At 43.4% G+C, this 16997-nt stretch overlaps 1 protein-coding gene across 2 annotated transcripts in view; it reads right to left on the bottom strand.

The window, feature by feature from the left end:
- Positions 1-1521: 1521 nt before the first annotated feature.
- Positions 1522-16997, bottom strand: part of STK17B (serine/threonine kinase 17b) — a 40663-nt gene continuing 25187 nt past the window's right edge. For both annotated transcript variants that reach the window (XM_029606071.1, XM_029606072.1), the window contains exon 8: positions 1522-2479. In XM_029606071.1, coding sequence (XP_029461931.1) covers positions 2206-2479 — 274 coding nt within the window. In that variant the 3' untranslated portion in view covers positions 1522-2205. The remainder of the gene's footprint in view (positions 2480-16997) is intronic.

Below are 16997 nucleotides of genomic sequence, written 5' to 3'. Positions count from 1 at the left end.
TCACCCTAAGGATATAGACAATGAAAATAAACTTACCCTAAATTGTTGAAAAACCTGTCTAGGACGTTAACAGAAGAACCAGGGGAACTCCACACCAACCACACGAGGAAGCACAAAATTCTTTTTAGCAAAAAAGACCACTTAGAATAGGAGGCCAAAGAAATTTGAAAAACTGAGGTTCATCTGACCCAGAGATGCAAGGCTCTGTGGAAAAGAAGAGTCTGAGGGAACCCCACATGGATACATGGTATACTGCATGCAGGAGCATGCTCAATGAGGCTCAGTCAAAGTTCTAGAAACTTTGACATATGTTTTCCAGGCTGGGCTTCATCTGATTTTGTCACCCATGTGGGAGGATTGACATCCTGCTTGTCCTTGGAGAACTTGAGCCCATGCCAGAAGAGAAACGTTGTTGGCAATGGACAGTGTAATCTGCCTTCCCCCCCCCCATCAGAGACCCCCTTCAACTCACTGACTCCTACTGGTCAAACAGCAGGAGAAGGGGGGGGGGGGGGGTGTCTCACAGTGTGTCTGGTATTCTCTTTCCTCCCCTGACAGGGCCTGGGATGGCATGGTTCAAAGCATGAAGCTCAGGCCCTGGCAGAGGAGAAGAGGGGACACACCAGAAACACTGCAAAAAATGCCCTCTTCCTCCTGTTTGGCCGATAGGAGCCATTGATTGAGAAGGGCAGGGAGAGAGAGAACTGGGGACTGTGAAGTTGGGGTGAAAAGATTAAACAGACCGGGTAACAAGGGGAAGTGAGTGAGGGAACTAGAATGTGAACCAATGAGTAAGGGGTTTGGGAGAAGTAGTAAACTAGGGTGACTGAGGGGGGTCACCAGGATGAGTAAGGGGATTGGGTGGGAGAGGAAGTGAAAGAATGAAGGGATCAAAAGCGATTTGGAAGGGGGGGGAAATAAGGGAAAGAGGGGATGGGGTGAGATTCTACTACCATACATCTCAGTTACGCACTTCCTACTCTTCATAGTATTTCCATGCACTTGGAAGAGCTATTACTATTTAAACAAATTACATTAACCTTACAAAAAGCTCTCATCTCTATATTTTTTGGTGGATTTTTTCCTTAGACACATAAGATTTTGGGACCAGTAAGTTCCCTTCCTCAGGCAAAATACTAGCCTTTTAAATATTTTCTATTAAGCAATTGTTACCACAAAATAACTATATTTAATAAAACTAGTAAAAAAAAATATTTTAAAAAAAATACTACTTTACCATCATCCTTGACTAAAAAAGTATTTAAAAGATATTTAAGCATACAAAATAGACTACTTCAAATTAATTTAGCTCTAAATTATTACACACTCACAACTGTTAGGGTTCAAATGACTATTTAAAATGGCAAATGGTCCATTAATCTTATTTTTGTGCCTGCATATTGCCCTCACATCATTGTGATATTCTTAGTGGCTAAATAAATCATTGTGCAGCCATGCGAATGCTATGAATTAATTCCTAAAGGTATGAACCAAACAAAAATCTTGAGACATACTTGAACCAACAGATTAATCCTAGTATTTAAGTTTATTGAATTTGTCATCTGCTTTACCAACAAAAGTGCTTAGAGCACATTATAGAAATTTAGCATCTGGTAAGATTTTTTCTGGATCAGATTTAAAGGTGTTTTCTACCTCAGCACAAAAAAACAAGAACTTCTACTTAACATATCTTACTGATCCAGTTCAAGCTTACAGAGATTGTACACAAGCAGACATTCATTTTGCTTTCTTTGTCACTGCTCTCTCCTCTATATAACACATACATGGTCAGCTGCACATGTCCATCACGTTTAGCACACAGTCAGTAATTGTACATGTACTGCAGTTTAAAGTGCTATTTATTCACTTTATCTTATTTAAACCAAACAATACATATAGCACCCTACTTATGTGTGTTCTCCCACATTAAACAATTTTTAACCAACTTTATTTTTATTTTTTAAACCAAGCTCTAATAATCCAAACAAGGATTTCCCCTTGCACCTCAGTAGTTGTCATCTTCCTTTTTTTAAGCTTGAATTTGCAAATAAAGTTGAATATAATGCCAAAATACTCATGAAATAAAAGTGCATTTCCACTTTAAACTTATTTCACAAACCATGGCTCCTCATGTGTAGCACTGGAATGTTATAAAACCCACCTTCAGTCCAACTATCAGTACAAACAGGTATCAGTATACTGTATCTAACATGAACACATATGATACTGGTATGAATCATCAAACCGAAATCGTTTGGAGGCGGAACTACTGTCATCTGGAATATTCTCTTTATCTTCTTCTTCTTTATCAGTGAATATACATTTGCAAATACATTTTGCATTCTTTTCTTCTGATGACTTTAGCACGTATTCTTCCACAGGGGAAGCACAGGAAGTCCTTTCAAAACAATGGAGGTTTATGAATTCCCCTTGCTGTAGCCAAGAGTGGGAAAGGCAGGCTTCTGCTGTAGCTCTGTCCCTTTAAAATTAAAAAAAAAACAACAAAAAACACAAACCTCAGTTTAATGCTTCAGATAATCTAAGATTACAATCCCTCAAACACAGCTCTCTCAACTGTTCTAAAGATAAATTTTATATCAAAAGGAAAAAAAAAAGGCACTTAGACCTAAAACAGCAAGCTACAGAAAAAAAAAGGTGCAATGAACAGCTCACTGGTTATCTATAAGTAGCAGCAAATAATCAGTCTTGAGTATTTGAATGGGGGGGAACTAAAATTAAGACTCAGTAGCATCCTAAAGTTAGTGATCCGATTTTAAATATGCATCTGCAAATTAAAGATTATGGTGTTGATTTTAAAAGTGCAAAACAGCAAGATGCAAAATATATCAAGCAATTTCATGGTTCACTTCTTTCTACATAGGAGACTGGTTTTATAGTCCTACTGCAGCACAAAAGGCTACTTCTCATTCAAAACTGTAGCGAGCCTAAATGATTATTTCAGGGGGCAGGGGAGAAACACTTAATAGAGTAAATACTATGGCAGCAGGAAAGCTTTTACCAAAGTTCTTCCTCGCCCCTTATAATGGGCATACATATGGTACTTAAGAGTTAATTACATGCTCCTGCACAGAAAACAAATTGTGGAATGTCAACCAGCCAAGGTATGTTTCTTCAAGTCAGTATTTCAGAGATGGGTTGTGTGGTTCGTTGGTTATGTAATCAAGTTCTTGAAGTTTGGTCATACTTATTTGCAGAGGGGAATATCCCACCTGCATAAGTGCACCCATGATTTAGGGGAGAGATTTTGTTTTTACAAATTTTGTGGACAATGCCCACACAAATACACAACAGCTACACATGGCAATTTTGAATGGATTTCTAGCAGGATGTCACTCCAAATGGGTTTGTTTTGTGCATACCTCAAGAATGAACCTCATTCATAAGCATGGGTGTTGGGAATTTTCCATCACTCAAATGAACTGCTAATGCTATTCTTAATGTTTGCAATATGCCAAAAAGAACCTCCTTCTAAAGTTCACAGAATGTAATATGTACAGGCAATATATCAAGGTGCACTTGGAAGTTTTTTTTAATCAGGCCAGTGGTGCCCAATATAATTTGGACAATTGCTCCATCTTTCTGCCACATTTTCTTGATCTCCGATTGCATCCCTTGGTACTTACATTTTTTCTATACTGACTGAACCACTGAATTGTACTATCAATCTCATCTTCAGGTTTAAATTCACCTTGCCTTAACCATTCCTTGTCAAACTTTAACTTAAGTAGGGTTTCAGAAGCATCTTTGTATTTCCTACTGTATCTGTCCTTTTGTCAATTGCTTTTCCTTGTTTGCTGATCTAATTCTTTAAAGAGTTTCTTCTTTTGTTTTGCAAATTCTGTTGCTTCTTTCCCTCATGTGCTGGTAGGTTCTCACTCATTCCTTCCATTTGTTGGAACACTTCTTTATGGAAACCAATGATAGCCATTCACTTCCATGCTTCAGCACGTTTGTGGCATTTGGGTCTGTTAATGTCCTGAATTGTGCCTGGAGGTCTAAGACACTAGCTCTCTGTATGCAATATATTTCTATAAATCCTATACCATCTTTAGCTCTAGGGATGTATAATCTCAGCATACACTGATTCTTATGGATTACCTTATGTGAATGGTGCAATCTTGTCCTTACATCCAATTTTTCAAGATCTTTATGGAGCAAGTCCATGATTCTAAAGATGTATCTGAGTTCGAGGATTGCAAACTGATTGATGGCTTGTATTTTATTCCATGCTGTTAAAGGACCTTTCAATATCAGATTTGCACTCCCTGTAGTTGTGAAGGAGTGCAAAACTGCCAGTTATGCATATTGTGGAATGTTGTACCCCATGAGCTACTTTAAAAAATGCACCTCCAACTATAAATATCACCACAGTGATAATCATATTTACTAATAGGCTTGCTTTCCTCTTGTTTCTTCTTTGTCAGTAAATGGGTACAAGACATGCAAGCAGAGTCATTTCCTGTTGAACTAAAGAATGAAATTGGAAGAGTCATTGCTGGGTACTAGAATATGTTAGTTAAGTAATCTTTCAGTTATGTCTATTTTAATGTAAACCGATATGATTTGTATATTATACAAGAATGTCGGTATATAAAAGTTAAAAAAAAATAAATGTCTTTTTCTGTAGCTTGTCTGGACACAGTTTAGTAAGAAAGTAAAGTCCATTGCTTTGAGAATTACTCCGGTAGTGAGTACACAGTAATGTGATTCAAAAGGGAACAAAGAAGAATGATTGGCTGGTGAGATGGCTTTAAAAATATTTGCATGAAAATACAAAAGTTTCATAGATAGCTGTACTAAGCTGCTCAATGTTTGAAGTATCAAAATTAAATCTCCAGATTTGATTAAAAGTTAATGAAAGTCACATTTCCTCAAAAAGATACTTTCAACCATATTTAAAAGCATACAGTACTTTTCAGCCTCAGTTTCACCTGAGGCACATACCTTTGAATACTATTATGTGTTCTGAAAGCCAGCAAAAGAGCAATTTATCACCTTCTCTTGTACTGTTATATATTACCTAGTCATAGCTCTGATTTATGGTATCAAGTTGAGCATTGATCTTTTTGAACAGGAGAATTTTTGAAATTTTCCTAACTATAGCAGAGAACTACCATCACAATATATCTCAATACAAATATATGCTATATATTAATAAAACCATTGTGTCATTGTGAATGATTGGAGATTTCCATATAAAAAAATGTAAATTATATTCAGCATTTTCTTGCTGCTCAATTCCTCTAATGCCAAACTGCCATGTTTGTTATACAGGAAAGTAAGAATGAGCAAACCACATTACATTTTACACGAAATTTATGACAACATAAATTCTGCTCCAGTTTCTAGGAAGACCTATTTTAGACATTTAAACACTAAAGTAAATGTAAAGTTGGTCAGTCTAATGCGCGACAACCTTTTTTTTTTGGTTTGGTTCTAAAAGCTAGTGGGAGTTACTTGACCATAACCCAGACTTGTGAATCATATCACAGTTGAGTAGTTTATCACTGGTGTAAAATTATGCAATTATGGTTAATAGACTAATTAATGGAATGTGTGTTAGAATGATTATAAGGGGCGGGGGGGGGGGGGCAGCTAGCTCCTACCTTCTGTCCAGAGTTTTATGCTTCTTTCACTATTTCTGTGACTTTATTCAGTTCTTTCAGACAGTATACCCAAGCACGAGAGGGGCCTTAGAGTATTTCAACCAGTAGATGCCACAAAATTCAGTCGAATAAATAGACTAACAGACTCTGGAGGCAGCAGTTAGTATCGAACAATAATTTAGAGATATAAGAGCTACAGTTGAGCAATTATCCTCCATTATAGTGGACAAAAGCACTTTTCAGCCGCTGGTGAATCCACGCTCCACAGATATTCTACCAGTTAAGGTTATTTGACTGGATGGTGTTTCTCAGCCTACACATGCTATTTTTGCAGTTAAGGTAGGTGCCTCATCTGTAAGAATTGTGAATTGACAGCAGGGGAGACTTGAGGAACTAATACTGCACATTAGGGGTGTGAAATGCCAGAGACTATAACTGGAAACCTTATCATGTCATTGCATAGGTAGGAAAGCTAGATTTCATTTTAGACTAGGAGGCTGAAATACTAAGGTGTGATAAAAATGGGCTATCATGCAACAGCCCAAGTTAATCATATGCAAATGAGTTTGAGGTAAATAGTGTGCATTACATTTTACAAGTTATCACAGCCATTAACACAGAATGGAGAATTTAACTTACCTGATAATTTTGTTTTCATCTGTCTACATTAAGGGAGTCAGGACCAATGGGTTATATGCTCCCCTGCTAGCAGATTTATTTATTTATTATTTTAAAAAAAGTTTGTATACTGCTTTTTCAAATAAAAATTTAGTCAAAACGGTTTACAGATTTAAAACCTACATAATCGAATAAAACACACTTCAATAAAACAAAATCTAGACACAAAATCTAAAAACAAATTTGGTACAAACAGAGCGCCTCACAAGAATTAGGAATTAGGAGAGGATCCTAACTTGCTGAGCAGTTAGCGGGGAGAGGGGGAAGGAAGCATTGTGTAAACTGATGGTATTGACTGGTATAGAATACTGAAACTAGGATTGAAAAGTAAATAATTAACGGCTCGATACTGTAAGACTGCGGCAGAAAGAGTGCGGCATTGCCAGGCGCACCCTTCCTCCCCGCACTCACAGTTCTCTTGACCTAGCGCCTGATACTCTCTTCTAATTGCATGCAAATGCATGCCGCGGCTGTGAAGCGTTAGGGAAGGGTTATGCCCGCGCAACCCATTTTACTGTATAGGCGCTTAATACAGCGCCTATACAGTAACCTGGGTGCGCTGGTACCTGTCATTTCAAATGTCATTTCAAATGACAGGCACCAGGAAGTGTAAAAAAAACAAAAAACAAAAAACCAGAAATATGTAAAAACCTGAGTGTTATAAAAAAAATTTTTTTGTAAATACCTGTCACTTTCATGTGGTCATCCAGGCAGCGGCGTGGGTCCAGGCGGCCGGCGGCGGGAGCCGGGTGTTCGATCGAGGCCGCGGGCGAATGGGCGCCTGTTCGATTGGGCGGGCAGCGGCAGCGGGATCTGGGGGGGCAGGTGGGCGCGTGTTCAAACAAGGCCGGGTCGCACGGGCGCGCATTAATTCACTGCCGGTGGGGGTTGCCGGAGGCCGCTTTCGCCGCCGGCTCCCTCCGCCTGAATTAATGCACGCCTGTGCGATCCGGCCTCGTTTGAACACGCGCCCACCCGCCCCCCGGATCCCGCCGCCCGCCCAATCGAACAGGCACCCACCCGCCCGCGGCCTCGTTTGAACACGCGCCCACCCGCCCCCCGGATCCCGCCGCCCGCCCAATCGAACACGCGCCTACCCGCCCGCGGCCTCGATCGAACACCCGGCTCCCGCCGCCGTCCGCCTGGACCCACGCGGCCCTCCGGCTCCCGCCGCTGCCTGGATGACCGCACGAAAGTGACAGGTATTTAAAAAATTTTTTTTTTTCTGACAGGTTTTTGTGTGTCCCACAGCATTACATTTTCTCGCTCATCTCTGTATCGCTTTTTTTTTTTTTATTGTGTTTGAGTATCTTAAGTGGTGTCGATGGATTTGTTACTAGACTCACAGTCCTAACACCTACTAGGGGGAGGCGGTAAACTAACACGTTAAGGCCGCGGCAAAACAGCGGGTTACTAAGGAGATAATATCAGCGCCCGTTACAGTATCGGAGGGGAATAGCTAATTCCTTCATTTACACATCATATACATGCCGCGTGCGGAAAGGGTTATGCGTCTGTTTTAAGAAGCGCTAAGGACGCGCGAAACTGGATCGCTGGATCGCCTTGCGCGTCCGACTTGTGCGCTCCGAGCACGTTACAGACGGGAAATCTTCAACCGAACGATACTGTAGCGAGCCGTAAATGATCAATTTGAAGAGAAAATATTGAAAGCTTTGTGAAACAGGTTTTTAGGGATTTCTTAAACTGTTGTACAGATGATTTAAGTCGCAGGTAATCTGGTAGGGAATTCCATAAGCAGGGTCCGGCCGCAGAAAAAGCTCTTTTACGGGTAAATTCAAGCCTTGCAAATTTAACAGTAGGTACGTCTAACAAATTTTTTTTGAAAGGATGGAGAAAGCAGATGGAGAAGGAGTCAGGTTTCAAAGCTGACATCATCCTAGATACACCCCTGCAGTGACCTCAGCACATCAGTATTCTCCTCAAAAGCCATTGTGGACATAGTATTGAGAAACTTGATTAAAATTAGATTACAACGTGATAAAAACGATTTAAAAACATAACCGCAACTGTACTCAACCAACCATAAATGCTGAATCCCAACAAGATTATAGATGCCCTCATCTAGGGATTGGGCAATGGCTTACCCATAACCTTTTGGAATCTATATACACCTCATGGGAGATTCCTTGGCATAGTTCTTGGACAGCCATGGGCGGGATGCTGAATACATCTGACTACACTAAATTATCAGGTAAGTAAATTCTCCATTTCCTAGTGTGCAGCCAGATGGAGACAGGACTAATGGGATGTATAAACGCTACTGCTGATTGGGGCGGGAGACTGCCCATGGTCAGTTAGCACCGGCCTTGCAAAGGCTGCCTCCTCTCGGGCCTGAACATCCAGATGATAGAACCTGGAGAAGGTGTGCAAGGACGACCAAGTTGTCAACAGGAAACAGCAGTTTAGCTTTCGCCCAGGATACTGCATGAGCCCTAGTGAAATGAGCTTCAGCCTGAAAGGGTAATGGTTTTCCTGCTTCTATGTAAGCTCCCGTGACCACCTCCTTGATCTAGTGAGCTACTATAGACCATGAAGCTGGTTTGTCCACCGTGAAGGACAAATAAACAGTCCGTCTGGTGCACCAGTTCTGTAAATTCTAGATACCGCACCAGAAGCCCACTGATGTTTAAATGGCAGAGGCAGTAGTCTTCCATGTCCTTGTGCTTATCTAGGGACAGCAATGAGATAGACTGATTCACATGAAACTCTGAGACTACCGTAGGCAAGAAGGATGGAATGGTATGAGTTGTAATGCTCCCGGTGTCATCTGGAGGAATGGTTCCAGTCACTACAATGCTTAGAGTTCAGAGATGTGACGAGTCGAGCATATCACTACCAGGAACACCGTTTTCAGGGTTAACAGGCGTAAGGACAGACTGGTGCAGCATCTGAAAGGAAGACCCTGCCAAAAACTCCAATACTAGATTAATATTCCACAAGGGAACCGGCCACCATAGGGGTGGCCGGAGGTGCTTTACCCTTTTAAGAAAACAGGCCATATCCAGATGCACTGACAGGCAGGTTCCGTTCACCTCGCTTCTGAAACAGGAGAGAACCACTACCTTCAAGGAGTTATGGGACAATCCTTTATTCAATCCATCCTGTAAAAATTCCAGTACCAGAGGGATTTTGGCCTCAAATACTCTTTAGACCCGCACATATGCTAAGGATATCGAGAACTTCCGTGCACGGAGCAAAGTGGTAATTACTTCTGCCGAATATCCATGCTTCATGAGGAGAGCCGTCTCAAGGGCCAAACCAAAAGACAAAATAGAGTTGGATTCTCGTGAAGGACCAAACCTTGCTGAGCGGGTCCCTGTGCGGTGGGAGGCACAGAGGGGCCTCCACCAGAAGACTCCTCATTTCTACATACCACGGGCATCTGGGCCAATCCAGAACCACTAGAAAGACTAATTCCCTGTGGCACTCGGTCTTGTGAATGACCCTGCCCAGCAGGGACCACGGAGGGAAGGCATATACTAAGTCCTCTTTTGGCCAGGTCTGAACCAAGGTGTCGATCCCCAGTGATCGCTGATCTCTTCTGCGACTGAAGAATCGGGAGACCTTCGTATTTCGAGAGACGGCCAGCAGGTCCCAGTGATCTATCAGCAGATGAAAGGCTCTGGCTGACAACATCCACTCTCCTGGATCCAGACACTCCCTGCTTAGGAAGGCTGCTCTGACGTTGTCATTTCCTGCGATGTTGGAGGCCAAGATCATCTGTAGAATTAATTCCACCCATTCCATATGGAGATCTATCTCCAGAGACTCTTGCTGGCTTCTTGGTTCCTCCTGGTGGTTGATGTAAGCTACTGTTATTGTGTTGTCTGACATCACGTGGACTGCCTGCCCCTGGAGCATGTGGCTGAACTGTAGACACGCTCGTGCTTCCAGGCAGTTTATGTTCCAGCGTGCCTCTTCCTTGGTCCAACACCCCGGGCTGTCAGTTGCTGACAGTGAGCTCCCCAACATCGGAGGCTCGTGTCAGTTGTGAGACCTAGCCAGTTCGGTGGGGACATGTTTACACCCTTGCTTAGGTGAGCTTCCTGTAGCCATCACTGGAGCAGAGAACATATTTCCATCAGTAGGTGGAGAATTGAATAGTCCTGAGACAGCAGGGAGTGTTGGAGTAGGTGCATTTGTGCCCTCACCCACGGTACCACCTCCAGGTTGACGCTATCAAACCGAGGACCTGAAGATAGCTCCACACCTTGATGAGCGCAATATGCCCCCATCAGACAGACTTGGACCATCAACTTCCTTATCTACGAGGGCGGGAGGAAGACCTTGTCCTGCTTGATGTCTAACCAGACTCCCAGATATTCTAAGGACTGGGAGGGCTTGAGACTGCTTTTATCCATGTTCATGACCCAACCAAGTTTCTGAAGCAGGGATGTCACCCTGCTGGTCACCTGGAGACTCTAATGACTTTACCCAGATCAACCAGTCATCCAAGTATGGGTGCACCAGGATCCCTTCTTTTGTCAGCGCCGCCGCCACAACCACCATAATTTTGAGGAATGTTCTGGGGAGGAGTCAGTAGCCAGGCCGAAGGGCAGCGCCCTGAACTGATAATGCACTGCAAAGCATAGGAAACACTGGTGGTCTTGCCAGATTGGAATATGAAGGTAGGCCTCAGAGAGTTCCAGGGAGGTTAAGAACTCTCCCGGCTGTACGGCCATTATGAATGAGCTCAGAGTTTCCATGCAGAAATGAGTAACTCATAGATGTCTGTTGACGCTCTTAAGGTCTAGGATGAAGCGAAAGGAACCCTCCTTCTTGGTACAATGAAATAGATGGAATAATGTCCCAAATTTTCCTGGGGCGTAGGTACTTAAATTATAGCCCCCAATTTGAGGAGCCTTATCAAGGTAGATTCCACTGCCAGCTTCTTGTGCTGGGAGTGGCACAGACATCACAAATATGTCCCGAGGAGTGCTATGAAAGTCCAGTGTATCCTTCTCATATGATATCCAGTATCCATTTGTCAGACGTGATCTCAACCCACCGCTGGTAGAGGTATAGTCGACCCCCTATCTCCTTGTTCCGTGGATGGGTCGGCAAAACTTCAGTGGGGAGTTTGAGCTGAACCTGAAAATGAACCAGCCCCTCTCTCTTGGGATGTCTACTCCAAAAGGACAGAGACCTTGCAGAGGACAGAGACATCTGAAATATCAAGTTCCTGTAGGGCCAAAAGTGTTGAGAGCTTTTGGAACGACCCCTTCATAGGCGAGGGAGCACTGCAACCTCTCTCTCTTATCTTCTGGTAGTGAAGCACTGGAGATTCTCCCCACTTACTGGCCAGCTTTTCCAGTTCGCTTCCCAATAGGAGAGATCCCTTAAAGGGCATCTTTGTGAGGTTCGCCTTAAAGGTTGCGTCCATTGATCAATTTCTTAGCCATATCAGTCTTCTGGCCGCTACCACTGAGGCCACTCCTCTGGCCAAGATACAGACTAGGTCCGTGCCCATGTCAGCTAAAAAGGCAGCGGCAGGCTCCATAGCCTCTCCAATGCGCTCCTGAGTCATCTGCCTCCCTCAAGAGAAATAGGCACGAGTGAGCCACCAGGGCACAACAGGAAACAATCCATAGTGTCACTGCTGTCACATCAAAGGTTTGTTTAAGGATGGACTCCAACTACCTATTATGCACATCCTTTAAGGCCACTCCCTCCTCCACTGGGATAGTTGTTCGCTTCGAAATGGTGCAGACCAGAGCATCCACTTTAGGGAAATGCAGGCATTCTCTCGCAATTGGATCCAGTGGGTATAGTACATCTAGTGCTCAACCACCTTTAAAACTGGTTTCCAGGGCATCCCATTCCAGGTCAATCAACTCCTGGATGGCTTTCAGCATCGGAAAACAACAAGAGGCTTTTCATAGAGACACCAGGATGGGATTCTTTCTTGGTTCCGTCAGTGTCTGTGCCAGGAACTCCCAGAATCTGGGAAACCAGGGCCAGCAAATCATCTTTATGGAAAAACCGTAACATGATCAGATATGGCTCCAAGCCTGGAAAGATTTCCCCATCCTCCAAGGAATCTGGATCCCCTTCTTCCATGGTGTCTGGGTCCCTGCCAGGGATACTCTTGGAGAGACTAGGCATGTCTCTAGGCCTGCCGAAAGGGCTGGGAGAGGAAGGCCTTCCCAGCTGGGGTTTAGCCCGGACAGGGGCAGGAGAAACAGACTGCGCCTGTACAAAGGCTTGGAGGCCTTGAAAAAATTCCACCCAATAAAAAGGCCGCTGGGTCCATGCCTAGCTCAGGAGGTACTTGGGTAGGTACTGCTAAATTTCCTTCTCCCATGGCAGACGCAGCCCTGAGATTATTGAGATCTGGGGTGCTACCGGTAAGGTTTGTGGCCAACCCATCCTCTGAATGGGAGGAGCCAGGCTTAGCAAAGTCCTGGGAGGCCAACTCTCCCTGGGCCTCCTCACAGTACTGACCATAGGTAAGAATCAAGGTCAGACTGTGTAGCCCTAATATGGCAGGCAGCACAAAGGGAATGGCGATTATGTTTCTTTGCTGCCGGAGCCATTATGAAAGGTAACTGTGTGCTCAGCCGGCTAGCGCTTTAAATGGTGCGCGCAAAGATTTTGAGCGCCTCCGCGGTTCATGGTGAGGCACCTCGTGTGCTTAAGGAGTGCGCATACGCGAACATACAGAACATGCAGAGCTGGCATGCAGCATGCATACCTACGCTCTATAGAGGGCAATGAAGACAAAGCCGCGCGCAAGATGGCGCCACCAGCTTACCACGCGGTGTGCCCACTGAGCTTGAAGTGAGGCCTAGCCCATTGATGGGCACTCACCCACTTGGAAGCCCACTTCTCCTTACTCCAACAGAATCGGGAAGGTCATCGTTATGGCACACCAAGCAAGGAGACCAGAGGAAGACTTACCGAAGCCCCTCCGTCTCTGAATCGGAAGGAATCCTCTTCTCTCTTTACTCACCTGGCCTCAGCACTTACCAACTAAGTACAGAGATGGTCTCCGGCTGCGGGGGGAGAGGGCTTTGGCCGTCATCGCTGCGCTCGGCTTCCTGCACCTGCTGCCTTTCAGCTGCTTCAGTTGCAAAGTCCATGCTAGGAAACGGCTACCAGACCAAGGCACACCTCTGAGGGATCTCAGAAATTGCCTCAGGAATTCTCGACTGGGGGAGGGATTTAGGTATCACTGCAGGAGAGAGGGGTTTAATCTCTCTCCAATTTAAAGGTAAAATTTCTTCTTCTAAACAGTACTGCAATCCCGATAGGGAAAGCACGTCTACGTCTGCTAGGAGACAGAGATACTGAGGTGCTGAAGTCACTGCAGGGGTGTATCTAGGGTGACGTCAGCTTTGAAACCTGACTATCTCCTAGCAGGAGAGCATATAACCCACTGGTCTTGAGTCCATCTGGCGACACGCTAGGAAAAAAACAATTACACCTCCCTGAGGTTTTAGTTATGTTTCTCACACACACATTTATCTACTCAAACACAGGTAACAAGCTGATTTACATGTTTATGCAGATCATTATTTATTTCTACACACTATTTACAGCGATAGTTGCAATAACTAAACAACATGTGATAAAAAGGCAAATGTGCTTTATTTGCTGATTTGGCATACATTAAACATATTTGCAATCAATACACCAAAAATGTGTTGGCCTCAAGATTTGTTGCCAGATACTAAAATGCTTAGGAGTAAATTGCAAGTTTTAGAAAAGGAGGTGGATGCCCATGAAACTGAATTAAAGTCCATTTCCACTGTTTTAGGAAAATTATAACAAAATAAGAGAAACTGACTCATTTATAACCATAGTTGCCAAGGATAGTTTACTAGCAAAACAAATATGATGTATAGTCCTTATATGAATTCAAAACATCATATTTATCAAAACTACGAATAGCTGGTACCGTGTAGTCTTATTTAAGAAAGCAGAGAAACCTCATACAAAATGGCGGGCTTTATCCGTGATAGCCCAAAATGCCACTTATGTAGTTGTGCAGCCACAGATAAATTTCGGACTGTCACTATCATTTAATCATCGGTTTCTCCGCTAAAGAATTTTTGAACCATATTTTTTTAGGGTTTTATATTTTAAAGTTTAGTTATTTCAGGTCATTTCACCAACTTAAAAGGCAGTGTGATTGCACTTATCGTAGCAGAGGTTATGCAGCGAATACATCTGGCTGGCCCGACACGGCTCGTGTTTCTGTCAGCTTCATCAGGGGCCGGAGAGTGCCAAATGATTCCAAAGTCTGCCAGAAGAAATGAGTCTTCAAAAACTATACCCAGCTGAAAAAAGTGTTCAGGTGATAAATTTTGCATCTTTGGAATCTCTCTACCATGGTGTTATTTTAAAGATATTTAGTGGAATGTTTACAATAAACAAGGAAGACATTTCCTCCCCTAAGGAAATATATTTATCTTTCTTCAAAAACTTCCATTCCTCAGAAAAATTTTTGTTTATGATCCAAGAGCTGGAATTGTCATATTGAAGAAATTCCAAATAAGGATGCCTTTCTTGTCACTTTTGTGCTTGAGACATAAATATTTAGAAATGCTGCTTTTTTTTCTGGAAAGTTTTGATGTTATGATAGAATTTATTCTCTCTCTCATATGACAGAGATTAAGAGAGGTTTTCGGTATGTGCTCTGAGGTTTCTAAATTGAGTGCTACCTTTGCTTTGAAATATCCTGTGAAAAGCTATGTTTTCTATAAAAATGTGAATTACATTTTTTGAAGGCTTCTCAACTTTCTAAATTTTTGTCTAAACAGATGTTTTCTTTGGGACTACAGTCTAGAATATGGGTTAGAAAAATCAATGCCTTCTTTTCTGTGATAATGTAATTTAGGACAGCAGCTTTTGTTGTTGGCTTTTAAGATAGGTTGCTGGCACCTTGTCTCTTTTTCAAGGATACTTTTTAATTTTTATTTTGTCTAGTCACCTTGGGCCTTATTGTGGAGCTCTTACTATAAACAATATGCATTTTGCTATTTCTTATTGGCTTAAATTTCTGGACAAAAAAAGTGGAACTGTGAAAAGGGTGGGAAGGAAGAAGGGAGATTGAGCAGGGCCATGTGTGACACCAGGTCTTGGTGTGAAATTCCTCTCTCTCCCAAACATACTATTCTCACACACACATATACATATGTGAACATACTATTCACTCTTCCTTTTCTCCTTTATCCCATTGATCCTCCATCCCCAGCCCCACCAAGATTCAACCCTCCAGCCATTCTTCACTTGATGAGCATTGGTTGGCAAAAGATGGTAGCAGGTTAGACATTGTGGGTATGGGGTTGGAGGGTCACTGGGGTAAAGAGGAGAGGAGTGCGGAGACAATGGAGACCTCTCTCTACCATTATCTTCCTTTTTGCCCTGGGGATTCTGGTCCTCCATTCCCCCCCCCCCAACACACACACACAAATCCTCACATGGCCCTTGTTCCTACCCACTGGCCCTACAGCCCCCAAGTCTCATCCCGAATTCCTGGTAATCCTCAAACCTTCCTCATCTCCTGACTAGAAAATTTCCTTCTCTAGCAACTCTCCTCCTCTCCCTGTTTAGGCAGTAAGGCACAGTAAGCCACAATCAGCTGGGCTTGCCTCTGCCTTGGGTTAAGGGGAATGTAGCATGTACTTCCTGCTCTCCTCAGCCTCCTTGAATTGGGGGGGGGGGGGGGGGGTAGATTACAGACTAGAATTTAAAAAAGTGTGACCTGCTCTTTGCCTTCTCGGGGAGAAAGGACATGAGCAGCATCTCATGCTCTACTCACTAACCACCTTCTATCTCCTCCTCACATTGGACCTTTCCCACCCTACCCTTTGTCTCACTCAAAAACTGCTCATCCAACTCCGATCTTACTCATTCTTTAGTCCCTCCAATCCCGCAACACTTTCAGTCCCCTAATTCACTCTCCTCCCCACTCTCCCCAAAAAGAACCCACAGCTTCTCCAATCTATTCACCCATTCTTTTGCCCTCCCACATCCCTCACTCATACCTCCCTCTAATCCTCTCACCCACTATCTTGCCTTCCCCCTGTATTCCCCCTCATTCTCTTGCCCCTTTCCGAGTTTGATCACCAAAGGCATAGACAGTGGGGCCCAGATAGACAGCACAATAAGCAGCGGCAAGGCCAGTAAATTAACATACCAATATGGCAGAAGTTGGGCTGACAGGCATTCAACCCATATGTCAACAATGGCTATTCTCCCTAGCAGCCGCCTCATTTGTGCTGTGAAATTACACAAAAATCAAGGTCATGTGGCTGCCCCTGTCTCAGGGTAAACAGCTGCTCTGCTCCCTCTAGGGGCTGGGGGGGGGGGGGGGTGGGGAGAATCCCAGAAATGATCTGTACTACTACTGACTAATCCATTTCCATGGGGGAGCCAGAACAGATTTGCTCTTCTTCTTTAGGTCCTGAAGAAAGAGATAGCAGAATGCAGTTCTTGGTCATTCGACCAGAAATTAAGCCTTCTGTAATAGATACAAAAAGGGGTTGAATTAATTCAGTCCAATTTGAAGCTTGTGAGTAGAAGTGCAGTTCCATCAATGCCAAGACTGAAACCTCAACAGCTGACACTATTGATCACAAGTTTCAAACTTGTGCTAATTCAACGTCTTATTTTGTGTTTGTTCTTTGCTCTGCAGTGTCTACTTTAGGATTACCTCTTCCCCTC

This window comes from Rhinatrema bivittatum, chromosome 6, assembly GCF_901001135.1.
Source record: "Rhinatrema bivittatum chromosome 6, aRhiBiv1.1, whole genome shotgun sequence".
In the NCBI taxonomy this organism is placed as follows: domain Eukaryota; kingdom Metazoa; phylum Chordata; class Amphibia; order Gymnophiona; family Rhinatrematidae; genus Rhinatrema; species Rhinatrema bivittatum.
The sequence above is the reverse complement of the archived record's forward strand: the minus strand, read 5'-3'. Positions and strand labels throughout refer to the sequence as shown.